Source organism: Erithacus rubecula (assembly GCF_903797595.1).
Source record: "Erithacus rubecula genome assembly, chromosome: 2".
In the NCBI taxonomy this organism is placed as follows: Eukaryota; Metazoa; Chordata; class Aves; order Passeriformes; family Muscicapidae; genus Erithacus; species Erithacus rubecula.
In genome coordinates this window covers 106,256,814-106,283,701 of record NC_136685.1, presented here as the reverse complement: position 1 = coordinate 106,283,701, position 26,888 = coordinate 106,256,814, and the positions used below count along the sequence as shown (strand labels likewise).

General features: G+C 48.6%; 2 protein-coding genes across 6 annotated transcripts in view; both read right to left on the bottom strand.

The window, feature by feature from the left end:
- Positions 1-26,888, bottom strand: part of USP34 (ubiquitin specific peptidase 34) — a 435,968-nt gene that overhangs the window by 10,715 nt on the left and 398,365 nt on the right. The gene's annotated exons all lie outside the window — the stretch shown is intronic.
- The window catches only part of BCL11A (BCL11 transcription factor A), a 68,330-nt gene continuing 54,877 nt past the window's right edge, over positions 13,436-26,888 (bottom strand). For 2 of the 5 annotated variants that reach the window (XM_079297854.1, XM_079297857.1), the window contains one exon: positions 20,377-23,322. In XM_079297854.1, coding sequence (XP_079153980.1) covers positions 21,317-23,322 — 2,006 coding nt within the window. In that variant the 3' untranslated portion in view covers positions 20,377-21,316. Of the gene's footprint in view, positions 14,133-20,376; positions 23,323-26,888 lie in introns of those variants that run through there. The other 3 variants (XR_013773276.1, XM_079297856.1, XM_079297855.1) reach the window with 3 other exon arrangements.

Here is a 26,888-nt window from a genome sequence, read left to right as displayed (position 1 = left end):
TCATTTCCAGACAGCATTTCAATATTCATTAAGCAGCAGACTAATGGCACAGTCCTTAATCGCTCAAACAAGGAGTGATGAGCACAGCTCCGGGTCCACAGGAGTCAAGGATGATGCTTTAATGGATAAAATATCATTTCTCCTGCCATCCTGGCTGCTGGTGTCACTCAGAAGCTAAAGCCACACGTGGGAGGGCAGAGGAAGGAGCAGCCAAAATTATCTCTAGATTCCCTCAAATTCTTCCAAGGTAACACCAACTTCATCCAGAGCCACTGCTGGCCACAGCAGGATGAGGATGGATGAATCCTGGATAGAGGGATGGACACTTAACAGTGCACAGACACCATGGATGGACAAATCCAGGCTGTGCCTGGACAGGGATGGACTCCTGGCCGTGCACAGCCACTATGGACAAATCCAGAATCCAGGCTGTCCCTGGACAGGGATGGACTCCTGGCCGTGCACAGCCACTATGGACAAATCCAGAATCCAGGCTGTCCCTGGACAGGGATGGACTCCTGGCCGTGCACAGCCACTATGGACAAATCCAGAATCCAGGCTGTCCCTGGACAGGGATGGACACCTGGCCGTGCACAGCCACTATGGACAAATCCAGAATCCAGGCTGTCCCTGGACAGCAGGATGGACTCCTGGCCGTGCACAGCCACTATGGACAAATCCAGAATCCAGGCTGTCCCTGGACACGGATGGACTCCTGGCCGTGCACAGCCACTATGGACAAATCCAGAATCCAGGCTGTCCCTGGACAGCAGGATGGACACCTGGCCGTGCACAGCCACTGGGCAGTGACTCATTCCCAGGGAGAGGCAGTCCTCAAACAGCTGCCACCAGGCATTCTCAAACCAGTCCGGCCAGTTGAGGTGTGGGTTTGCCAAGAAATGCATAAAGCTGACCTTTGCTGGGTTTTTCAGAGGGGAGGAGGGTGTTTTGTGAGGGAGATAGAGCAGGACTGTGGTGTCCTCAGGTGTGAGGTGATACAATCCTACCAAAGCATGGGGAGAGCCACGAAGGCTGGAGACAGATCCTTGTGTCTCAAGAGACCTGGGTTGAGTTCAGACTCCAGATATACCCCTGGAAAAGCTTTCCCAAAACTAGGAATTTCAGGTACAAGGAAAAAAAAAAAAAATATTTCTGCCCAGAAAAACAGAGCAACACAAGTTCCCACAATGAACAGCCCAGCACAGAACATAACCCTGCACACTCCTCACACCCAAAGTATTTCCCTTGCCCACATGAAGGGCTCAGCTGAGCAGAGAGGCTTTCCAAAAACCTAATGCACATCCCACACAGAGCTCTCCCCTCTGAGAGCTGGAATCTTAGAGAAAAAAGTACTTTAAAGAGCAGCAAGAACAGGAACCACTCACCTGCCTTGTGGAGAGCAGCTCCCGGTGAAGGTCCCGTCCTTCCCTCAGGAAAAATCCACACTGAGGGTCCTGAATATTCTGTCCTTCCCTCAGGAAAAATCCACATTGAGGGTTGTGACCATGCTGTCCTTCCCCTCAAAAAAATCCACACTGAGGGTCCTGAATATTCTGTCCTTCCCCTCAGAAAAATCCACACTGAGGGTCCCGACCATCCTGTCCTTCCCTCAGGAAAATCCACACTGAGGGCTGTGACCATCCTGTCCTTCCCTCAGGAAAATCCACACTGAGGGTCCTGAATGTCCTGTCCTTCCCCTCAGGAAAAATCACACTGAGGGTCCTGAATATCCTGCCCTTCCCTCAGGAAAAATCACACTGAGAGTCCTGAATATCCTATCCTTCCCTCAGGAAAAATCCACACTGAGGGCTGTGACCATCCTGTCCTTCCCCTCAGGAAAAATCCACACTGAGGGCTCTGACCATCCTGTCCTTCCCCTCAGGAAAAATCCACACCGAGCGTCCTGAATATTCTGGCCTTCCCCTCAGAAAAATCCACACTGAGGGTCCCGACCATCCTGTCCTTCCCTCAGGAAAATCCACACTGAGGGTCCTGAATATTCTGTCCTTCCCTCAGGAAAAATCCACACTGAGGGTCCCGACCATCCTGTCCTTCCCCTCAGGAAAAATCCACCCTGAGGGCTCTGACCATCCTGTCCTTCCCCTCAGGAAAAATCCACACTGAGGGCTCTGACCATCCTGTCCTTCCCCTCAGGAAAATCCACACTGAACGTCCTGAATATTCTGTCCTTCCCCTCAGAAAAATCCACACTGAGGGCTCTGATCATCCTGTCCTTCCCCTCAGGAAAAATCCACACTGAGCGTCCTGAATATTCTGTCCTTCCCCTCAGAAAAATCCACACTGAGGGTCCCGACCATCCTGTCCTTCCCGTCAGGAAAATCCACACTGAGGGTCCTGAATATTCTGTCCTTCCCTCAGGAAAAATCCACACTGAGGGTCCCGACCATCCTGTCCTTCCCCTCAGGAAAATCCACCCTGAGAGCTCTGACCATCCTGTCCTTCCCCTCAGGAAAATCCACACTGAGCGTCCTGAATATTCTGTCCTTCCCCTCAGAGAAATCCACACTGAGGGTCCTGAATATTCTGTCCTTCCCCTCAGAAAAATCCACCCTGAGGGCTCTGACCATCCTGTCCTTCCCCAAAATCCGTTGCTGTGTGAGGGGCTCCTGATCAGCGTAAGGAGAAACACCTGGAGACGGGCAGTGCCCACCTGAGGGCAATTAGAGCTTGATTAGCGATGGGCTGCAGGTCATTAACAATGAAACCCCAAGCGCTGGTACCACCCTTGGCTCATCGCTGACATTCTCCTGGTGCTGCAGTGTCCCTTTCTCCACGAGTTTCCTGGTTAATGTCACCCAGGAGTGGTTGTTTTTTTGGGGATGTGAGCCCTCTTTGTCCACCAGCTTTCAGCAGCACGAAATTTTGGAAAGGAATTCCCACCTTCCAAAAAGGGTGGAAGGTCACCAGGAAACCCTCAGTGCTCACCTCTAATGGATCAAGACCCATCCTGACCTCAGTTAAGGGAAAGGGGACATCCCACATTGGTGTGGGAGGATTTTCTTCGTCTTCCCTGCCCGTGGGTTTCTCAGGCCTAATTATGTATTAACTAAACATCCTCTCTTCTTCTTAAAATGAAAATACACAATACACATCTGCTTTAATCAGAGTTTAAAGGAATTTGGGACTCTGAAATTACAGAAGGTATTAAAAGAGGCGTTGCCAAGCTAAAACTCCGTGGCCTTTTAGCAAAACTGGAAAGAGATGGGTGGAAAAAAAAAAGCCAGGGTTTTTTTTTTTTTCCACCAAACTGCCAAATTATCTATTGAGATGAAGCCTTAAGCCATGTAGGTCAGGAGGGAGCAGCTCACCACACTGGCTGCTGCACTCTGGATTTGGCAGGGCTGCCAATGGTCCACCAGAGCACAGCCAAAATACCCCTGTCATTAATGCAGGTTAATCATATTTGCTGCACCTCTGCTGTTCCAATATTCTCAGACAAAAGCTAAATTCAGGAAAACTTGAAGAGAAACTCATCTTTGGAGCTGGCTTATGGTTAATGCAATTAGGAGGAGGGGGAGAATCCACTTATCAAGGACTCTCACTGCTCCCCACCTCCAAAGCTGATTTAAAGAGGAAGCTCTCAGTGTAGTAACTACTTTCTGGTTTACTTTACTTCTTAGCACAGCAGTTGTTGAAACAGCTTCAGTGTTTTCTCAGCTGCATTTTTATGTCAATGCCAAGGAAGGGATGAGATGATTCAGACATATCAGAGGAAAGGAAAGAGGTGTAAAAAATAAATACACTAAAAAACTCCTGCAATTCAATAGGTAAGGTGTGTGCATCTTTAATTACTGCTTGTTATTTATCTCTCCACAAACCCTGGACTCCAATTCCTGAAAGATTTCTCAGTGTGTTACAAAGATACTCTCATTCTGGTGTTTTTGATAATCCAAGTGTGGCAACAAGTGTGAGTTGATTCCCATCCTTCATGTACCCCATGAGGAGGGAGGGTGTACTGGGGGCAAATTGACCTCCTTGGAAGTGGGAAGAAGAAGAAAAACGCTGGGCAGAGGACCAGGGTGGGATGCAGATGATGGAAAAGCTCCAGCAGCTCAAACTCTTCTGTGCTCATCCGTGGGGCAGAGGCAGGGCAGGAGAGCTTGACACTGCTCGCAGCAAAACAAAGCAGATAAAAACCCCAAACGTGCAACACGACACCTTAAAAGCATTCCCAGAGCCCTCTGTCAATCCACCCAAATCCTGACCTTGGAGAAAACGCCCCACCTTGCCCCTGGCTCCTTTGAGTCGTGCTGAGACCTGCCCAGAGAAGAGCCTGGACACGGGGGCTCCGGCAGGGAGGAACAGCACACCCAGCCTGAGCCATGGGCAGAGAGCATCCCCATCCTGGCTGCACCTCCTGGCCAAGGAGATTCACCTCTGCCTTCCCTGCAGTGCAGGGAGCAGTGCTGACATTTTAAAAATTAGTAGTAGCAAGTGTTTGCAGGATTCCCGCTGATTTTGTGGCTTCCTCCCTTGAATGCAGCCCAGTGCAACTCAGAGATGTTCCTTTTCTTCCTTTAAAGCAGAGGGATGTAGGGATGCATGAAAGGGGGACTGAGCTGGCCCTGCTCTGCTGCTCCAGCCCCAGGGCTGGGGGTTACTGGGGCAGGGAAAAGTCAGACCTTGCATCAGGCTCATGCTAAAAGGTAAGGGAGGTGTGAGGAGAAGCACCTCTGGGAAGACACCTGACAGCAAGCAGGACCTCTGCCACACTCTTAAGAAAAACCCAAACCAGCAAAATAACCAAAAACATTCCTGGAATGATTCTGGCTGTGGCTGAGGCAGCCAGCTGATCCACTGCAGGCAGCACAGGAATGGGAGGGAGCACCTGGAACCAGGCAGCCACAAATCAATAATTCCCCACTTCCCAACTCCTTATCCCCAGCCACCTCAGCACACAGAGGGTTCATCCCAGCTGCATCCAGCCCCCAGGGAGCTGCAGCCCAGCCACACCAGGAGCCATCTCTGGGGGGATGGCAGGCCAAACCCTGGGCATCACTCCATCCTGGATAAACCCTCCAGAGCATTCCCAGTGACAGAGAAGCCCAGTTCCTGGGAGAGCCAACTCTCCACTGGAGCTGGGCCTTTCTGGTGGTGCAAACATGGGTGTGCAAGGGTTGTGAGACACAAACACACCATCTGCTCCCAAAAGCTAAAGGATTTCCAAGGACAAGGCACAAAAGGACACCATGGTTTTGGGTTGCTTTTATTTATTCATTTTTAATAAAGCAAGTTGCTGTGTGATGTGAGCTGAAGCCACGCACGGGCACAGACCTGCATTTAATATTTTACATTTGATATTTCAATATTTTGATATTTTAATATTATTTTAATATATTATTTTAATATTTTCCCTTTCCCAACCCGGCTTTCCAACACACTGCCCCTTCTCTGCCGGGCAGCCACCCCGGGGTGCAGAAACGTGGCTGTTCCTCTGCAGCCCACGATTGCCAGCCACAGGGAAGGACATCCTTCCCCATTTCTCAGCCCTGGGGCTGTGTGACCACAACTGCCTGCAGGATTTCCCCCGTGCAGATGTTCGCCCCGCGCGGTTCCGCGGGCGCAGCCGGCGCCGCCCGATAAAGCACCCCAAGGATTTATGAGGCTCCTGCCCCTAAATCAGAGGTTTAGGGGGGTGCAAGGCGAGCTGGAAGTGGGGTGGAAAGTTAGCACATGTTGCTGTGATGTTTGTCCTTCCACTTGCCACGAAGCTCACTGTGGAAATGACAAGTGAAGGTCTCGTCGCTCTCAGCCAGGTGATTTTTTGGCCACAAGGTGCTCCTGTGCAGATTCAGGAGGAGGTGGGGGGAAAACACCACTGAAACACTGTGCAGGTCTGCTCTATCAGAAAAGGTTGATCTGTTGTTGTTTTTTGTGGGGAGGGTTAAATGGGTGTTTAATACTCTGTGCAACAAGCGCTGAGCCCCCTCAGTGTTCCTGGCCAGCAAAGCCCCATAAATATTCCCAGACCAACTAACCTATACTGCTGCCCAGATGGACCACTAGCCCTGTGAGCTGCTGAATTTATGGTTCTTAAACAAAATAAAAAAGGTACACAGGCTTTATTTTCTTTTTAAATAAAAATCCCCTCAAAGCAAGGAGCCTTTTACTCAGCCCAGCCAGCCCAGTGCCTGACAAAAGCATTACCCAGCACAATTTTATGGTCTTTGCTGGCTGGGGGCACCAGTGCTGCTTTAAAAAGCAGTGGTATTCCTTGCAAACAGTGATTTGGAATGAAGAATTTGATTGTCAGGAAGAGGGTGAGGAGGCAGCCTTGGGATGAGAAACAAGTTTCAAAGCACGGCAGAGACCCTGTCCAAGCTCAGCTTTTGGGGACCAGAGTTTTCCCCAGCACATTAAAATCCCAGTGATTCCATGCCCTGAAGCCCAGGCAGCAGCTGAGGTGGGGGAGCAGAGCCTGACCCCAAAGCCAAGCTGCAGAGCCCCCATCCCATTCCAGTTTCTTGCCCAGAACTGGAGAGATGCTCTACAGTGCCACAAAATAAATAACACCCCCAGGTTTCAAATGAACTTATTTACCTGCTCTCACTATTTTGCTCAGCCTGTGACCTCTTCACATTTTACAGGAGGGCAGGATAATGCCCCTCTGAAAAGCAATCTTCCAGGGTAGGGCTTTTTGTTTTATTTTCTACATTTGAAAAGACAATTCCAGGCTCTGGATGGCTCCAGTTTGCAGGAGGCTGAATTAAAGACTTTTGTCTTTAGGGATGTGAAATGAGGCTACCACATTTTCTCTGCTTTTTTGAACAAGTCTTGACCTTTCAACTCTAAGCTGGATGGAGAGTAGGCCTGGTATTTGGAGGCTCTCTTTTTTTATTTGCCCCAGCTGTCCCCACCTTGCACTTCAAGCCCTTCTCCTGGCTCGAGGCTTTAACCTCCAGCATGTGACAAACAGCAAGGACAGAGCCAAGGGCAGCAGTAACTCCAGCTTCAGAGGGGAGGAAAAAACCAAAATAACCCAAAAAAGCTCCAGGAAACAAGAAATGGCCAGGAAAACCAAACGAAGCAGATATGGCTAAGCCTCAAATCACTCCTGCTGTGAAGAAGTGCCACAAGCAAAGCACCCAAAAATCTCCTGGTCCCTTTGCCACTGAATGGAGGAGGAGCACAGAAGGAGGTGGGACACTGAGGGCAGGGAGAACGTTGTCCAGAAAATCCAAAACACAGCACAGATGGGGCAGCAAACCCAGTGCTTGCCCTCCACAAACACACCCAGGGCAGGTTCTGACCCTGTTTACACCACTGAAACCCCACTGAAAAATGCTGCTGCCTTCAACCACGGGCTCCCATCTGAATCCAGTGGGACAGCACATCTTCTCCTGCCTCCCACACCCAAACCAGAGCTCAGCACCCTCAATTCTGCCTTCAGCAGCTCCTTCACGGCCTGACTTACTTTCTCCTTTTTTATTTTAAGTACACAGCACAAAAAAAAAAAAAAACCCACACACAGGCCAACTTCAGAGATTCCCACTAGAAAAATTAAATACTCATAATGCTTTTTTAAAGTGAATTGGGCCCCTTAATTTGCATCTTATAATAAGGATGTTATCGTACTGGTTTATGGCTCAGCTCTTTAGTTTCTATCTCTCAGGGGCTAGATTTCCCCTCCTGAGTTCAATAGATGTCTGTGAACTAATGTAATTTTTTAAAAGGCTTTTCTTCTGTATTAACATTACAACCTTTATGAGTTAAAGGTTTTCCTTGCCCGAGCGCGGGGCGTGTTGGAATTCCAGAGCCAGGAATTCTGTCCTTTCCAGAGAGGATGCTGCAGCCTGGGGTTAATCCTGGGCAGGGGGTGGGAACCTTCCTCACCTCCCCACACCACCCTCAGCTCTCCAGCGTGCTCCAGCTCTTACATTTGGCTTAATTATAAAACATTGTCACTCGAATATTAAAATAATGTTTAATACACAGAAGGGAATAAGCCAGTCTGGAAAAATGCATAATTTCCCTGCACCTGCCCTGCTCCTCGCATGCAATGAGCTCTGCTCCCTTCCTCCCTCTCTCCCTGACTGCCTCTCACAGCAGTGCTGGGAATGCACTTCCAAAAGCCTCTAAAAAGCATTTAAAACCCAGGGATGCTTTTCCCATCCCTGCACCTTCCAGGAGCGCCCATCCTCGGGTGGGATCTGCCCTCCCGTGGCCCTGCAGCCCCTCTGATCAGCAGCACCCGGGTCTCCAGGAGAGGAGGAGCAGCAGCAGCTTGCCCAAATCCCAGAGGACGTTTTGGAACTTGCCCGAGTCAGGGCCAGGGGCGGGTGCTCGGCGTTCCCAAACTGGGAAAAGTGCTGGAACACGCCGCCAGAGCAGCGATGTTGAAAATGCCAGCCCCTGCTTTAATGCACCCAGGGATCATTCATCACCTCCACACCTTCTTTTATATTGCCAGGCTCTGCTTGAAATAAGCTCTTTTTTTTTTTTTTTTTTTTTTTTGGTGTGTTTTTTTTCCCCTCCCCTTTAATCACTACAGCTGCAGAAGGTGCTGTCTCTTCAGCAGGGGAGAGAGGGAAGAGGGGGAAAAAGTAAGAAAAACAGCTAAAGGGGGATTTTAGGCAACAATAACAACAACAAAAAAAAGCCAACTGGAGCAGCCAGGTGCAGAGCAGCTCCCAGAGGGATGTTCCTCCCTGAAGCCTCCAAATGGAAAAGCCAAAACCCAGGGGAGCGTGCCAGGCAGGGAGCAGGGAAAAGGTCTGTTGGAAGGAGAATATAAAAAGTAAGTTTTATCCACAGTGGAATTAGGGGTGCAGGGGGGGTTTGGGGATGGCAGGCCCCACAGTGAGGGGTTTCATGGACACCAGCCACAGAGCAAGGGCTGCCAGAGGACACCCTCCTCCCACAGGGAAGGGGGACAGAAGTGTCACAGCCACCAGGCTGTGCCCGCTGATGTAGAGCTGCAGGAGGAGGTCAGGGAAAGGACAGACACTCAAAGAGAAAAAAGGTTTATTTAGGGCTCCATGCCCTGCTCCCTCCCTGCCCAGAGTGTCCCGGGTTTCCAAGGGCAGGGCTGTATAAGGAGTGATCTGGCACCCCTACCAGCACAGCCACACAGGCTCAGGGGGCAGATTCAGAGCCCCATTTTCTGCTGCCTGCTGGTGTCTGCCAGCTCCCCCTTCACCCAACCCCTTGTGCAGAGACCAGAGCAGCTGGAAAGGGTTAAGCAGCCTGTGGATGCTCTGCCTGTGCACTCCCCACCTGGAGCTCACAACTGGGAACCATTAAAGGTTCAGCATGAGCTGGTGCAGGTGCTGGAGCTTTTGGCTCTTTAATTCACTGGGCTTGGCAAGCTCTGGGGATCATCTGCCAGACCCCAGGGACAACCTGCCAAGGGGACCCTGCCACTGGGGTCAGCTCTGTGGGGTTGGGCTGCTCCATCTAAACCTCCCCCTGAGGAAAAACTCCTCCCCAAGCCTTTGGGGGAGGAGGAGAGGTCCAAAGGCACCAACTCCTTGGTGCCATTTAAACCAGGATGCTGCAAAAGGTGAAAATAACTTGAAAGGCAGTAGCCCCATTTTATTAATAGCAAGTATTTATTAGCCTCCTTGATTTACAGTACGTTTCTGAAAGTCATCAGTCCATCACATTCTTCAGCACAGGGGCTGAGGTGTTTTTCTTGGTCAACACAATATGGAATATAGATCCAAGTATGAGAAGCCAAATACAACCTTCATTTTTGCATGCACATACCCCACCGACGGGAGGCCCGTGAACGAGTCCTGTATAGCCCTTAGACACATGCAGACATTGGGGGAGAGGTGGGAGCTTCTGTACATCCCCACTGGGAATCATGGAAAAGGCCAGGGAAGAGCCTGGATCAGGGAGCCACCTCGGGAAGGGCACGGCGCACACACCCCGGCCACCAAAACAAACAAACAAACAAAAAAGGTGGGAATCCACCTCATCTGGGTTTGGAGAGGAGAAACCACCTGCCCATCCATCCCCCTCAGTGATGCTCACACAGCACAGGCACCTCCACCCACCTGCTGGATCCCAGGTTTTCCCCCTCCTCCTCCTCCAGTGGGGTTTTGCTGCCCGAGCCGGCATTCCCGGGAATCGCATCGTGCTCGTTATGGGAGGCCGGGCAAAATTAAATTGGGGCCCACTGCTGCTGCCATCTGAACTTCATCACTGCTAAAGATGCAATAAAAGTAATGGCAACAACCAGCAAGCCTCTACCAGATGTGTAACCCTATCCAGTGAGATTAAGGAGTAAGGGCCATATTTGGGGTTTAGGGGGTTTATTTTCTTGCTGTCCTGCCCCCTGCAACTCCACCTTGCCTTGGGAATAACTGATTATTTGGACCCCTGCAGAAGATGAATGCTAAGAGGATGATTTTTTTGTAGGGGGAGAGAATTGGGATGGAGGAGTGTTTGATACAACACACAATTGAATGATGATGCCTGAAATGGGAAAACTGGTGGTGAGGAGAAGCAGAGGGTAAGAAAAGAAGGAAATGAGGCACTACTCTCATTTCTGAGGGGTTGGGGGGTTCAGCTCAGCAAGACTTTTCAGTGAGCTCAGGTGAAACACCACAGCAGAGCCCTGGAACAGCAGGGATGCTCAGCAGGTCCTCCCCCTCCTCAGTGCCAAAAAATCCACAGGTAAAGTCTCACCCCAAGCCTCACCAGCACCCAGACAGCTCAAACACACACAAGAAAGGAGATGCAAACCCAAAGTAAAGGCTAAAGATGCAGCCCATGGAGGATGGAGCTTCCCTCCACCTTCCCCCAGGGCCCACAGTTGTGTTGTCACCCACCAACACTGTGATGCTGCTTGTCACACACTTAGTGGGACCCAACACAAAGCTGGGGTTGAAAAAAAAAACCACAAGGAGTTTGGCAGTTTTGCTTGGAAACTCACTCACAAAATCTCTTTTCAGATCCCTTCTGGGGAGAGGTCTTACATCTCATAAAAGTCCACAGCCCAAATGCATCACGAATCCAAAACATACATTATTTTGAAAGCAAAATTTAAGCTAGACTTCACAAGAGGCTTGACCTTTGCTGCATTTTAGTGTCAGGAAAAGTGTGCTTAGAAATCAAACACAGCATAGTCAGATCATCTCCAAGTCTGAAAGCAGCTTTTTAAACCCAAAACCTCAAAGTTAAGCCAGGTGATTCCCAGGAATCTTGTTCATCTCAACCCCCAGGACTGGCAAGAACATTTATCTGTTCTTTATTAAGAACCCCAAAACTTTAGGATCTTTGTTGTTTTTTTTTTTTTTAATAAAGACCAACCATACCTTATTTCCAATTTGGATGTGCAGACCAACACCTGGAGAACAGGCTAAAATACAAAACCCCTGGGAATATTGTCCCTCTTTGCACCAACAGCCTCCAGGCTTTGAGGGTTCCCATCCCTCCCCTCACAGGAAACCTTGGACTCTTGTTAATCGGCAGAAACTCATTAAGCTGCTGGTGATCCCAAGCACAGACACAGCAAGGGGACTCAGCCAAGTCCTGGTCAGACAAAAATAGGACCCTAATGACACCCTTAATCAAAGCAGACAGCTCCCTCATGTCCCCCAGGGCAGTGGAGACCCTTTGGAATCTCCACCAGACCTGGTGCTGAGGCTGTCCTGGTGCTCTGCAGGAGCCAGAGCAGAGTCTGGAGCAGGAGCAGAAGAAGGAGCAGGAGCAGAAGGAGAAGGAGCAGGGCTGGCAGCCAGGGAGAAGAGCCCCATGCCTTACAAGGGGCTCCCAGCACAGACATTGCACCTGTTTGCAACTTTAAGGCAACACGAATTCTGAAGATGTTTCAAAGTCCTAAGAGTTGGGGGAGAGTTTAAGACCTGTATTAAAAAATAGACATTTTAAAGGCTATCTGACCACATCTTCAGCACTGCAGGTATCACTTCTGTGCTTGGCAGAACACATTCAGCCATCCCCACTTTGTTATTTCCTACTTTTCCTGGGAGAAGCCCTTGCCCTCACACTGCCTGCTGAAGGAGAGACAAGCCAGAGAAAGCAGATCCCATCACTCTTATTCCACCAGGCAGAGCAGCAAAAGCATAACCAGCTACCCCAGAAGACATCCATGAACTGAGTTTGACCTGTGCTCACACAAAGCAAGGACCAGGCACCCCCAGAAGGAGCCAGCACACTGGAATCCTTTACAAAGAACTTCCCAGCTGCCCTAGGCCAGGCCTGCTGTGGATATGGACCAGGTGAGAGTCTAGAGAAAGGAGCAGAGCAACCCCCTCTGCAGTAAATAACTCCATTAGCCCTGGTCTGACACAGCTGCCTGCAGCAGAGATCCCCAGGGCAGGAGCAGGTGTCTCACTCTCCCCCTCTGGTGCACAATCAATCCGGTGCTTAATCCAACAGGATTCACCCTTCCAAGGCTGAAAAACCCCTCAGGGGCAGACACAGGGCTGGCAGCACAGGCTGGGTAAGGAAGAACCTTTAAAAACATCCCCTAATGATAAAAAAAGGTGAGGCTGTGCGTAGACTCACCCAAATTTTGGGTGGTTTGCCCTCAAGGACCAAATCACCTTGGAAGAAGCAGCAATAGCTCCCTTTGTGTCCCAGTGCACCAAATCCTCCAGGCTCTCAGTGTGGCACAACTTGGAGATGCTCCTGCTGCTCACCCCAGCCAAATTTGAAGGTACCAAAGTGTCTGTGCTTGTGCTGTGCCCAGACCACCACGAGAAAACCACAGCCTGGGGTTTTACACAAGAAAAGAGCAACCACCGCTCACAGAAAAGGCAGCATCATTTTCCCTACAGCCATTTCACCAGGAGAGTCACCCAAGTGAGGGTCTCACTGAGACTGCAAGCAAGGAGATGAATCAAACAGAAGTGAGATTGAAGTTAATACACAAAGCCAATAAATCCACTGTCCCTTTCCCCGTGCTTGGCTCCATCCCACTGATCCCTGTCCCAGAACAGCCACTCTGCTCGCTACCCAGCTGGCTTCTTTCACCAAATAAGGTCCATTCCCACTCATCAGCACAGGCAGGAGCAGCCACAGCCTATAAATCCCATCAGAGATGGCACAAAGCTCACACATAACCCATCTTCTGGGCCCCCAACCAGGAGACTCCTTGGGTGGGTGCTCAGCGCCCAGCAAGGGACGAGCGCCGCTGGCAAGTCCCTGGTGCAAAGTCTGGGAAACACCAGGACAACAAGCCGACAGCAGCTCCCTCAGCTCAGGGCAGGGCTCTGCATCCCCTGGTCTGACAGAATCTCCACAGCCTCTCCTAAAACCTGCACTGGCCTCACTTCACAGACACGAGTGGATGTCAGGGATCCCAGCAGCCCCAAAAGCTTAACAGCAGAAATGCAAGACGACAGCTGGCATTCATCAGGGACCGTGCAGGAGAGCTGGGAGACCCCCCCTTCAGCATCACCAAAGGCCAGAGGGGGCTCAGCACTAAGCCCAGCTCCTGGCCTAGCTCTAGGAAAGGTCTGTCCCTGGTGCCAACACCATCCCCGGTAAAAACCCAGCACTTGCTTTCCTGCAGCCAGCATGGGAACACAAAGTCACACCAGCCGTCTGGCCCTTGTTAGCATTAAAAATTAAAGACAGAGCAAACAAAACCTAAAGCTCCAACATTTATTATGGCAATTTCCCACCCACCCACAGACCTACACTGTGTTTTGCTTTATTTTTAATTCATCACATCAGATGTGCCTCCCGAGGAACGGCACGTTGCGGGGATAACCAACAGGCCGGGTTCTCCACGAGAGCAAGGCAGTCTTTTCCATGGGGAAAGGAGCCAGTCGAAGCCATCATTAAGCCCTTGACCTTGGTGGGTGGGTTGTTTATTTTTTTCGTTCGTTTGTTTTTAGAAAAAAAAAAAAAAAAAAAAAAAAAAAAAAAGAAACCAATGAACAAAAAAACCCCGAAAAAAACAGCCCCAAAGAATGTCGTACTCTATTACAAAATATAAATACGATAGTCTTGCAGGCAGGAGGAGCCCCGGGACTCCTCAGGCTCTCCCAGCAGGACAGAGGCCACCTCCGGACGCCGAGATGCCACCAGCTTCACCTCCGTTCAGAATTTAAGTGCTCTGGAACTTCCATCCGAAAACTGCCAGACATCCGGGGCTCCCTGGGCGCCGCGCCAGCTGGGGGGAAACGCCGAACCTAAGAGAGCATGGGGACAGAGGAGAGAACAGCTGTGACACGGCCCACGGAGTGAGTCTTGCCCTTACCCTACTTTCCTTTCTGTCTCTAACAACTGGGACACCCAGCTGCCACCAAGGGACACGGATGGAGCCCTTCCTCTCTGGGGCCACACTCCTGCAGCCGGCATCCCCGGCACCAGGCAGGAAGCACGGGCATCGTTCAGGAGGGAAAAACCTCTGGACTTTACTGGGCAGGGACCAAGCCAGCCTGTCTTGCACATCTCCTACTCCTTCCCAAACCCTTCCCCCAGGTGCTGAAGGCTCTCCTAACACAGCAGGTGGCTCACCGAGGGCTTTTCCCAACTCCCGGCAGGGTGGATATGGAAGCGCACGCTGCAGCAGCAAAGCTCAAGCTGCACAGCCCCAGCCCACGCCCAGCAAAGCTCAAGCTGCAGCAGCATGGGATGGGGCACTGGAGAGCCACCATTCCCAGCTCCCAGCCCCTGCTCCATCACCCAGCACCGTGCTTCCCACACGACAGGCTAAGGGTTACACGGGTGGCAACAACACACTCCTCAAAATCCACCTTGGCAGCCCAATGGGGAGCTGGTTTCTACGGAATTTAGTTCATAAGTACTCAAAAAGAGTGGTAAAAGGGCTACTACATGTGAGCTGCCATCAGGACTTAGTAACCAGCTCCTTCCTAGGCCAGATCTTCAGTGGGTGTTTACTGGAGTGTCTCCTCTGAAGTCAAGAGCACCGTGCCCGATTTCCCTCCAGGGAGGGCTTGTTGCTGCTGCTGTCTGAGCCCAAGTTTCCAGGCTAAATTTAAAACTGGCTCAGACTTCCAAGGCAGCCAAGAGCAGCACAGCCATCCCAGCCAATAGCACACCACCACTGCAAAGCTTAAGTCCTGCTGAGGGGCACAAAACCTTGGGGTTCCCCCATGCCTCCTGTCCCTCCTGCATCCCTGTGGCTCGTTGGGAACCAGCAGCCAACATTTGGGCTCAAGGAGCAGCATCTCTTCAGCAGCTCTGGCAAAGAGCCCTCTGGGCAGTATCACTCTCTCCTAGTCAATACTACAATTTGTCCATGCATCCACTAAAAGTGGATTTCAACCTTTATTGGAGGAAAAAAGAGAAGGAGGGATCTAAAAGAGCAGCTGGGATCTCTTTTCTGTTGGGTACAAACTCTGCACTTAGATAAACCCCAGAACTGTGTCTCATCAGATACGCCACAGCCCCCTGAATGTCAAGCAAAGACATGGCTTATTCCTGTATTATCTCAGCCCTTGGAAGCATAATAAATATGAAACATCTGTAGTCTAAATTCTGCATACCATTTCAGTGCCTTCATTACATTAATCATTCAATTTGGGGGAGATTAGGCACTGAAAGGTCTATGCCATATACTCGCAAAAGTATGCCATATTCCTCCTCAAAAATTGACAGGGCTTCAGATTTTAACAACAGAGGTGCTGTTACCCAAATATCACTTATTCCTAGAGACATCTCTTAGCACAGAAACAGGCAAGTTTCTGAGGAGTGCAGGTCACACACGGGATGCCAAAGCAGCTCCAGAGCACAGGGTGGGGCCTGGGACAGCCATGCCCCAACCCCACAAACTTCAGGGGGGTCAGCACACCATTAACTCACTGCCCCTGGCAGAACACCACCACACTCAGGAACATGTGCTTTGGTGTGGGGTGACAGCACGCTGCCACTCGCCAGCCGGCGTTCAAACTCCTCCTCCAGCAGGAGCTGCTCCTCCTGCAGCCCCTTCCTCCTGCCCTGTGCCACACTGGGCTCCTTCAGCCACGGGAAACCTGGAGAACTCAGCTTGGGGAAAGCTGTGAACCACACCCATCGCTGTGCCACTTAATAAAGAAGTCAATGGTTTGCTTTCTGCTGGTTAATCCTCTAGCAGCACGGGTCTGCCTAGTGATGCCTGTATATGGATATATGCAGATGCCTGTCTGTGTGCTTTCATATATGATCATTTTGTAAGTAAAACACAATATAGGGAAAGGTAGTGGGATGCAATCACCATAGGACAGAGCCAGGGTACAGTGCCTGCTCTGAAGGACAGCCAGGCTATGCTGGACCCTGGGCACAGCTAAACCCAGTCCTCTAGAATAAACATCTCAACCCTGATCTCACAACCAGCAATAAAAACAGGGACAGGGAAGGAGAGACAGGACTCTGTACAGGTATTTCGTGGCACAGGATCACAAGATGTGTCAAAGCAGCTGCCAAGCACATCCCTGTGGACACTGGCCCTCCAGGGAACATGTGCCCATGCCTGTCACCTCGAGCTCCCCACGCAGGGACAGGACTCTGCCCACCCTACACTATGCTAAGGATCCCTCTGGCACAACTCCAGCTCCAGCCAGCGGGTACCACCCTGCTGAAGGGCAGTGCAGCCCCTTCCAGCCCTCCCACACTCTCATCCCACTAGCCCAAACAACAAAATCTTCATCCCTCCTCTTCCAGGATTAAAATGGAGCTTCACTACATTCTTTTCAAATCTCTCTAGGAAAAGGAATATTTTTTTTTCTTCAGATAGGTATTCCTGCCTTTTTTTAAAATTCCAAACCTCCCCTTTAGAAGGCGCCGGGCAAAATACAGGCAACAAATGATGCCATCACAAGAAGACGACAGAACAACTGGAAGGTCTTACAGAAATCAAAAAAAGGAAAAGAAAAAAATAAAGTATTAAATCCATTACACTAGGAACAGCAAGAGACAGTATCACAGCGGTATGTGCTTTAATAAAGTAAAGAGATGCTGCAACATGCAGTATTTGTCAAACTGACAACATATACAGACCCCTAAGGGGGGGTGGGGGGACCTCAACTCCGGATTTTAGAGACAATGCACAGAAACCTGCAATTCCCACCAAAAAAAAAGAAAAATAACAAAAATCAAAGCCCGGGGAGAGGAGCAGGGAGCGGGGCTGGGAGCTTTGGGCTGGGGTCAGTCGATCCCAGACCGCGGCAGGGACACCCCGAGAGAAATCAGCTGCTGCTGCCCGTGGATTTCACCCCCATCCCCAAAATCAGCTGGGGATGGATGGGGGAGCCCCGGGGGGCTGCAGAGCTGATGGGTTTGCTCACCTCTTCTGCCACAGATCTGCCAAACGGGGAGGGAAATCCCAAATCCCTGCTGCAGACCGAGGGGGTGCCGCAGGCTATCGCGGGGAGGGGGTCACAGCTCACTCCTGATCTAGAGGGGGGGGAAAAATCCCAAAGCTACAGGTCCAGACTGCAAACACCTTCCACTGGCCAGAAGGAGAACTTCCTTAGCCCAAAAATCCTCTTCCTGGGCACAGGGGGCTGATTTAAGGCCCTGGGGACTGGAGGGGGCCCCCCAAAACGCCCCTGCGCGGGACCTTCCCCTACAGCCTGCTGCTGGAAGCCACCTACAGCGTGTGTCAAATGAGGACACCAGAAGCTGACACTGTGTACTTTAAGGTTTTTTTTTTATTTTTTCAATAAAGGGACAAAATGGGTGTATGAACAGGATAATGCAGACAACTGCCAAAAAAACACAGACAGTGGTTTTTCCAATAGAACTTAACAAAGACCAGAAACAAATACAATAAAAAGCCAGGTTGTAATGACCTTTGGTCATCCAAATAATTAAAAAAAAAAACAAAAAAACAAAAAACCAAAAATTAAAAAAAGTTTTAAAAAAATTCCCCCCCCCAAAAAAAACCCAAAGAAAAATAAAAGATCAAATTAAGTGCCTCTGTTTTGAACAGAGCACATAAGCAATAATAAATAGTGACTCCCATAGTAAAAGATAAAATTTCAAGTTACGACAAACAGCTTTCATTACAGGAATAGAAAAGGCCAATAACAAAATATTCTGCATTGCCATTTACAAAAAAGTATTGACTCAAGCGGGCTTTCTCTTTAATATGCTTTGCATATGAAATTCTTTCCAATCTAAATATAAAGCACCATTTAGTTTTTGGCAATGAAAAAAACTGCAAAACGGTTTTTTTTTTTTTTTTTTTTTTTTTTTTTTCCTTTTTTTTTAAGCTTTTTTTTTTTTTTTTTCCTCTTTCTTTCTTTTCTTTTCATTCTTTTTCTTTCTTTCTTTTACTTCATATGAAGTTAAGATGCTGGAATGTCGGGTGATAGAAGGAAAGGGACATAAAGCACACTACATAACAAACCAACGTTATCAGCTTGCAGTACTGCATACAGTATGGCAGCAGGAAAAAAGAACGAAAAAAGATATGTACACCCCTCTGTGACGGCCAGCAGCGTGACATCCGAACAGGTGTCCCCCAGAGGGCCATTATATGGCCTCGGATCTGTACAATGTCACACCTTTTTTGTCTTTTTGTCTTTTTTCTTTTTTTTGAAACATACAAATAATTTGCACTATATTATCCTGCCAAATTAAAAAAATATACTGTGGCAGCCTGTGGTTTTTTTTTTTTTTTTTCCACTACCAAAAAAGGTACATCGATACCTTTTGAGAGAACAAGCAACAGTTAAAAATACAAGCTTCAATATAAATACTATAGTGCCTACACTAGATGAACATTTAATTCAAATACCATTCTAGAAATACAGAAAAAAGAGACCATAAATGTGTTTTAGCATAGGAATCAACATGAGTGTGCATTTTCCTATATTTAAGTACTATATAATCTTAAAACCTTTCCCCAATGCATGTTTTTATACAACCTGAAGAGCTGTGTATATCCAAGGCATAGAATTTCCACTACCATTTTAAAATGAGTAACAAGTCTTGTACAACACCAAGACAATGAACCCTAAAATACAGTTTCCCCCTAAACATAATGAAGTGTTGTGGTTTTTTTTTTTTTTCCTTTTTCTTCCTTAAAAAAATTTTTCTTAACATTTATATTTAAAAAAAGGTTTTTGCGGTGGTTGTTTTTTTTTTTTTTTAAACTCCTTTTTTTTTTGTACAAAAAAAAAAAAAAAAAATCCTTGCACTGTAGGAGTGAAAGCAATCATTCATTTTATGTGAGTGTAGAGTCTGTTTCCATTCACAGCGCTGTAATGTCGCGTCCGAGAAGATAAGCTCATTAGTCAAGTAAATGGCTGGCAAAGTTTGTGGGGTTTTTGTGGGATTGTTTTTTTGTTTTGTTTTGTTTTTTTATACTCGTCAATGTGTGTTGAATTTTTTTTTTTATTATTTTTTTTTCTTTTCAGCATTCTTGCAACTTTTCCCTTAAAGTATAGACCTGTAAACTGGGAAAATTGTACAGTGCACTTAATTGTCCTATCTGAGCAGTCTTATTTTATACTCAACCTCTGTACCTTTGATTAAAGAAAAGATACAGACATCACAGGCAGAGTCAAGTGCTATTTGAACACCAACCGGGGCAGGCGCTAGCTTAGGAATAAAACAAGGAATCCTCTTCCACGTCAACACAAATAGCACACAGAGGATGGGAAAAAAAAAAAAAATAAAAAGGACAACTTTTAGGGAGCACAGACAGATACTGCTACTCTTTTGCTTTTTTTTCCTCTTTTTTTTGTTTTTTTTTTAATTTTCTGTCACTTCTTCCCAAGCATCACATTAAAGGCAAGTTCATAGTTAATCACCACTGTGTCGATATTAGCTTATACACCTGTTCTAGTTTTAAATGGCAAACAGTACCACATTGTGCTAATAAATCACAATTTATTTATTTTTTTGCTCCTCTATCTGTTACACTCGGTAAAATATTATTGCCAGTCTTTATTTTATTTTTTAATACGGTATACACGAGGTCTTAAAGTTTATCATTTGATTGTCAGCTTGACAACCAAGTGGCTCCGGATTTATTTGTTTTGGTGCCAGAATCAATAAAAGATATTATTAAAAGTAAATATCTTCATAAAACGGATTTCCTTTATTGTGTGTTTAATGGTGTTGAAGGGCCTCTGCGCATTTCACGTTCTATTTAATCATTGATGGGGAGGGGGAATAAAAGTTTGGGACAGGGCGGGTGGGGCGGGGGGGAAGTTCTACATCTCGTTTTAAGCTCTCTCCACGAGCCATGCAGGTTTTTTTTAGAACTGGTATGATCAGTTTTAAAAGAAATAATAGTAATAATAATTAATAATAATAATAAAAGGCAGAGGAGAATGATGATTAACTAGGACTGAGCGGGTCATGTGTTTCTCTTCCTCAGTTTCCTCTTCCCTCTTCGTTCCTAGGTGGCCGGCGTTGTGAGGGGCACGAGCTCCCAGCGATGAGCTACGCGTGGAGGACGAGCAGAAAGGAGCCAAGATCCAAGGCACTCGGATTATTTATTATCATCATTATTATTATCATTATTATTATTATTAGTATTATTAGTGTGTGTGTGGGTGGGTGTGTTTGAAATCAAACGCTACGAGAAATCTACCTCTTCCTGACTGGTGGCAGTGGGCTGTTCCCAATTAAAGGCTTTTTTTAGTGTTCCCACGGGGAACTGTGTGTCCAATGGTGGGTTTATGGGTTTGAGACAGAGACCTAGGCTAACACAAACGCTTCTTCGGTGCTATCGCTCCTGTCCGCAGAGGGTCACCCACAGCGAGCTTTCCTTTGCACGTCACAAAACAAAACTGTACATGATATGTATTACAGGATGTATGCAGCATGGTCGGTTTTGTTTGCTCTCGGGTTTGGTTTTGTTTCATTTCTTTTTTCTTTTTTTTTTTTTTTTAAACTCCTCCTTCTCCTCTCCTCTTTTTTCCCCTTTTTTTTTTTCTTTTCCTTTTTTTTTTTTTTTTTTTTCCCGAACGGAATTGGAAACAGCGACGTGTTTGCTCAGCAACTAATCAGGGACAATTTAAAAACAGCCATAACATACCATACATGCTGTCTAATCCAAAAATTAAAAAAAAAAAAAAAAAAAAAAAATAAAAAAATAAAACCAACCAAAAATAAAAAAACAACCCAAAAAAAAAAAAAAACCCCAACATACACAACATGTAAATTATTGCACAAGAGAAAGGCTCAAAGTTTGCGTAAAATGCAATAGTATTGCCCCGATACAGATCATGCATTCAAACGGTGAGAACAAAAAGAAAATAAACAGGGTGTGCTGGTGACAAGCACTTTCCAAATATCCTTAGCTTCCATGACTTCCATCACAAGGGACTAGAAAACCTCTACGGGGATGCGGGATGGGTTAGGGACGGGGGTGGATGGGGCGTGGGGGGGGGGGGGGGGGGGTACGAATATACCTCTATTCAGTTTTTATCTCGTTATTCAAGACTCGATCACTGTGCCATTTTTTCATGTGTTTCTCCAGGGTACTGTACACGCTAAAAGGCATCTTACAAATCTCGCATTTGTAAACGTCCTTTCCCACCTGCCCGTGTGTTTTCATGTGCCGGGTGAGCTTGCTACTCTGGGCGCAGGCGTAGTTGCAAAGCTCACACTTATACGGCCTCTCGCCCGTGTGGCTCCGTCTGTGGACGGTGAGATTACTACAGTTCTTGAAGACCTTCCCACAGTACTCACAAGTGTCGCTGCGTCTGCCCTCTTTTGAGCTGGGCCTGCCAGGGCCCGGGCCACTAATATGGGGGGTGCTCCCTCCGCTTCCCGTGCCGCTGCGGCCTGAGATCCCTCCGTCCAGCTCGCCCGGCGGCGTGGAGAAGCGCAGGCTGCCGTTCTCCGAGGAGTGCTCGGAGGAGGAGGCGAAGGGCGATTGTCGGGAGTCGCCGAAGCTGAGGAAGGGGTCCTTCAGCTGCCGGGAGGCAGCGTAGCCCGCCAGCCACTGGGAGTAAACGTTCTCGGTGTTGGGCATGGCGGCGGCCGGCAGGTCGAACTCCTTCTCCAGCTTGATGCGTTTGGAGAAGGGGCTCAGGGAGCTGGGGCTACCCAGCAGCAGCTTTTTGGACAGGCCTCCCGAGGCAGACTCCCCCGGGGAGCAGCCCCGGCCGTTGACGGCCCCCTCGTCGATGCGTTCGGACTCGCCGGCCACCGAGTCTTCGTCGCAAGTGTCCCTGTGCACCTCGGGCTCGGGGAGGTGGCCCCGCTTGTGTTTCTCCCCCAGGACCTGGTGGAAGGCCTCGCTGAAGTGCTGCATGGAGCTCAAGACCATGCCCTGCATGACGTCCGGCATCGCCCGGCCCTCCTCGCCAGCCCGAGAGTTGTTCTCGTGGTGACGGGCCGCCTCCAGGCTCATCCCGAAGCCATAGTCCGGCCTGTCGCTCTCGTTCAAGTCCTCCTCCTCTTCCTCCTCCTCCTCCTCCTCTTCCTCCTCCTCCTCCTCCTCTTCCTCATCCCCGTTCTCAGGGATCATGTTGGGGTCATTCTCGCTCTTGAACTTGGCCACCACGGACTTGAGGGCGCTGCTGGCGCTGCCCACCAGGTCGCTGGTGCCTGGCTCGGGGGAGCTGGCGGTGGAGAGCCCGTCGTCCGACTTCACGGTCATGGGGGAGGACTTGTGCATGTGGGTCTTCATGTGGCGCTTCAGCTTGCTGGCCTGCGTGCAGGCGTGGTCGCAGAGGTTGCACTTGTAGGGCTTCTCCCCCGTGTGGCTCCGGCGGTGGACCACCAGGTTGCTCTGAAACTTGAAGGTCTTCCCGCAGAACTCGCAGGACTTGGACTTCATGGGGGGCTGGGAGGGAGGAGGAGCAGACTGCAGAGGAGGAAGGGGCGGCGTGGCCAGGAACGGGGGCTTGCTGCCGGGCTGGAAGGGCTGCAGCAACCTTTGCATAGGGCTGGGCCGGCTCGGGGACAAGGGTGGGCTGGAGGTGTTGCCGGCCAGCTCCCGCAGCCTCCGGGAGAAATCCATAGCGGGGGGCTCCATCGCCATGGGGTTCAGTCGCAGCACCCTGTCAAAGGCACTAGGGTGATGGGTGGCCAGAGCCATTTCTTCCGCACCCAGGCGCTCAATGCGATGCGGATCCAAATGGTGCCTCGGGGGAGGGCTAAAGAGGGGCGGCGTGGGTGGGAAACGCCCTTCTCCCAGCCCCGACGCCTCCCTCGAGACCGAGCCGGGTATTCTGAGCAGGTTAAAAGGGTTATTGTCTGCAATGTGAATCCCGTGGAGAGGTGGCTGGGAAGGGCACTCTGCACCTAGTCCTGTTGGGATACCAACCCGTGGCGTCAGGGGGCTGCCGTGCTCGCTTTCTAGGTAGATCCGTAAGCCGTGCGTGTTCTGTGCGTGCTGCAAGAGGAACCAGGCGCTGTTGAAAGGCTGTTTACAAGTCGTACACGTGTAGCTGCTGGGCTCATCTTTACCTGCAAAATAACACAACAAGCAGCGTCAATCTCCGGCCGTCCAGCGGCGGGCGTGCGCTCGCCTCCCCGCCTAAGCTCCTCTCCTCCTCTGGCACACCCAGCTGGGAGCTGGGGAAGAACATCCCAGCCGAGGGACAGGCAGGGGACGTGAATGGGAAGAGGTGAGGGGCACAACGGGGAGATCCAAACCCACACCGAGCACAGACACCTCCTCCCACCACGCCCAGCTCCGGGTTCAAAACTCAACCATGCTGGGTAACCACAGAATGAAACAAGCTAAGAAATGTTGAAGTCAACCTTAGCAGTCTTTAGGCTGCAAGAGGCTGCAGGCACTTAGAGTATCGGTAAATAAACATGTAAATAAATATACAAATAGATAAATCAATATAAAATAAAGAAATCCCCTGATGAAAAGCACTCCACACAGATCAGTTCAAAGCATCAAAACTGCCACCGAGCTGGGCATCGACACGTTTTTAGTCTCCTCCTTATTTTGAGATTAACAATGCGTACAAAATCGAGAATCAACTTCTGCTCCTTAGCAGACAGATTCACCTCCAGGGCGAGGAAAGAAATAAAAAAACCTACTGAAAGAAAAAGAGAAGGGGGAATTTAAAAAAATGGAGCATGGGACAGGGGAAGACGGAGAGAGCAGCAGCTCCGCCAGGGAAAGTGCTGGAGGGTGGCCAGGAGGCCTGGCCGGGCGCCCTGCCGGAGCCGCATTATTTCTCTCGCGCTGAAAAGAAGCTGAGGATGGTAAATGCCACTTTGGCAAGTAGTGAGCTAACTCTATTTCATGATAATTTATTTTTGGAGATAACATGGACATTATAAAAGAGCAACCAACTAATAAATAACTAAACAAAAAGCCGGCTAATAATGACAGCAGAAAGCAGCCCCTTCTAATATATGGCAAAACAAGGGGGATGAATAACTTTTTGAGGGCTGCCTGCGAGGGAACGGTGGCGTGAGATATGGTGAAGGTGAGGGTGCCTTTACTGATTACTGGGATTTTGCAAATAATTCACTTCCACCCCCATATGGATGCTTTTTGCGAAATGCTGGTAAACTGAAGTTGGAGCTAAGAGAAGGATATAAATTAATTTCCAGCCTTGTTCAGCAGTTCTCACAGAGCTGTTGTTTAATGATATTTTAACAAATAAAAATAAAGTTGATGTTTGCTAAGAGATAAACCAGGAGCCCTCCAAGGGCATCAGCTCTTGGGGTGGTACTGTTGTTCACCACATATTCCTGACCTGTCCCAACATTTATTCCCAAGGAATCTGCTCCTTAGGCATCTCTCTTGGGCAAACAGGCTGCACTGAGAGGTGCCCTCATTAGGTTTCCCCTATTTGCCTAATACAAAGAAAAGGAAAATTTAAAAAAAAAAAGTAAGGCGAATTAGGAAAGGGAACATGGCTTTATCTGCACCCATCTTGTTTCCCATCTCACAGGGCAGGAGGGGAGGAAAAGTGTCACGTGGGCATTTTCCTCCTTGATGATCTGGGGATACAGGACAGAACCAGGCATCTAAGATCCCCTCCAACCCAAACCATTATGGGATCCTATGGGATCCAGCACTGGCTGCACTGCTCCAACCCAGCTTCCCTCCCTGCCTCCTGGCTCTGCTGCTGCTCTACCTTTGGCCTGAGAAGCTGAATCAGGCAAGCAGAGAGCCTCAATCATCTACAGAAGGCATTTAACACTTTAAGCACTTTAAAAGCCCATGGAATAATATTTAATGTTTCATCCTGAAGCCTGCATTGGAATAAAATGCATTGTTGTGTTTAGTATGTGCCAGGCATGTGAGCACAAATAAATACTTAAATCTGCTGAAATTACAGGGAAATTCAATTGGACTTTCACATTCCTATGATCATTTGTGAGCTTGGAGAAAAAAAAAAATATTATCTTGCTTCATCATAATGAAGTGGAAGTTTTTAACACCATGGTAGGAGCTAACAACAAAACTACTTTGCCTCTCTACCTTATAGATCAGGTCAGAGAAAATAGCATTTTATCTTATAATGAGGATACAACACTGAGCGTTTGCTACCACATTTTAGCATTCCCATCAACTAGATATTCTAGATCATAAGGGCAGCTCGTGTAATCATAATGTCAATGAGAAGGGCTGTTACGACTGAGACTAAAGATTACATGGAAAAAGCTGCTTTGAAACTGGTAATTATTACCAGTCCACTAATAGCAAATGATGCATTACAGTTTCACTGTATAATCTGTATTTCACTCAGCTCCTGCCAGTGCGGCCTTATTATATTACAGTGCTCACAAATTCTAAATTCCTAAGCTACAGTCATCAATAAATGTGTTACTTGCCATAATTTGCAAAATTACTTTGTTCATAACATCTTCGACTGTTATAAAGACTGGAATTGATTTCCTGCGTGGCAAAATTAGGGCTACATTGACTTAGTGGAGTGTAAAATGTAAGATTATTCTTCATGTGCTTGCCTGAAAAACAAGTTTGCAATTCACTGTCCGTGTTTGGTAATCAAGATAATAATTTACATTTAAAATCATGTTTATGTACAAAACTTCCCTAAGCAACCCACCATTTAAGGGAGCAGCGTAAAACCAAGCAATAAAACAAAGGAGAGAAACAGTTAAAATCCACCAGCCATTTGTCTCCACCTCCTGCTCTGAAGAGACATGATTTCTAATTTGTCTATTAGTGCTTGATTAATTATGAAGGCTATTGACTGACCATATCACCACCTAGAGATACGTTCCAGTCTGATGCAGCCTTGCCAAACTGCAAAAATTATGGCACCAATCCACAGCAGCAGGATGGGTCCTTGGACTGCCATGGCAATTCCTGGGTGTGGAAGGGACTTGCCCTCCCTTGCTCCCATCCCACCACCACTATGGGTATTTTGGGACACTGTTTGTGTCCCCTCAAGAGTCAGACCCAAAGGGCATGACCACGGGCAAGCGAGGTGGGTCTCACAGCAGGGAGATGCAGAAGCTGCTGCTGGCCAAGCACAGAGCTGGAGACGGTGCTCTAGGGCTCTCTGTGCCTCACCATCCACCAGGACAATGTCATGGGATATGTCTTCCCTTGTGATGCCACTGGGCCTTTCAGCTGATTTCCAAGAGTCAGGAGTCACTGCTGAACCCTTGAGCCCTCCTTGGCAACCAGCAGCAGGGCTAGAGCTCACATCCTTGGCTGCTTCTCAGTTCAGGAATTTGAGGCTGAAAGGGACCCCCAGCTCTCACCCTCTGTGACCAACACAGTGTCTTCCAGTAAAGCACAACCTCCTCCAGCCCTGCAGAGCACAAAATCCCAGTGAAATCTATTCAAACCAGCACAGCAGACAGGGAGAGCATCCACTGCTCACCACCACAGCCAGCTACACTCAGACAGGTACTGGGATCCACCTGAACTTCTCTAGCTCTAACCTCTACCTGTTCTCTTTATATTTTGAGGTTGAAATACTAAAAAGCTCTTGATACACAGTGGGCTACTCACACACAGCAAGGTGTTCTTTATGAAATTGATGCATGCTTCAAAATCCAGCTCTTTTTCCATCCTGAAGCCACCC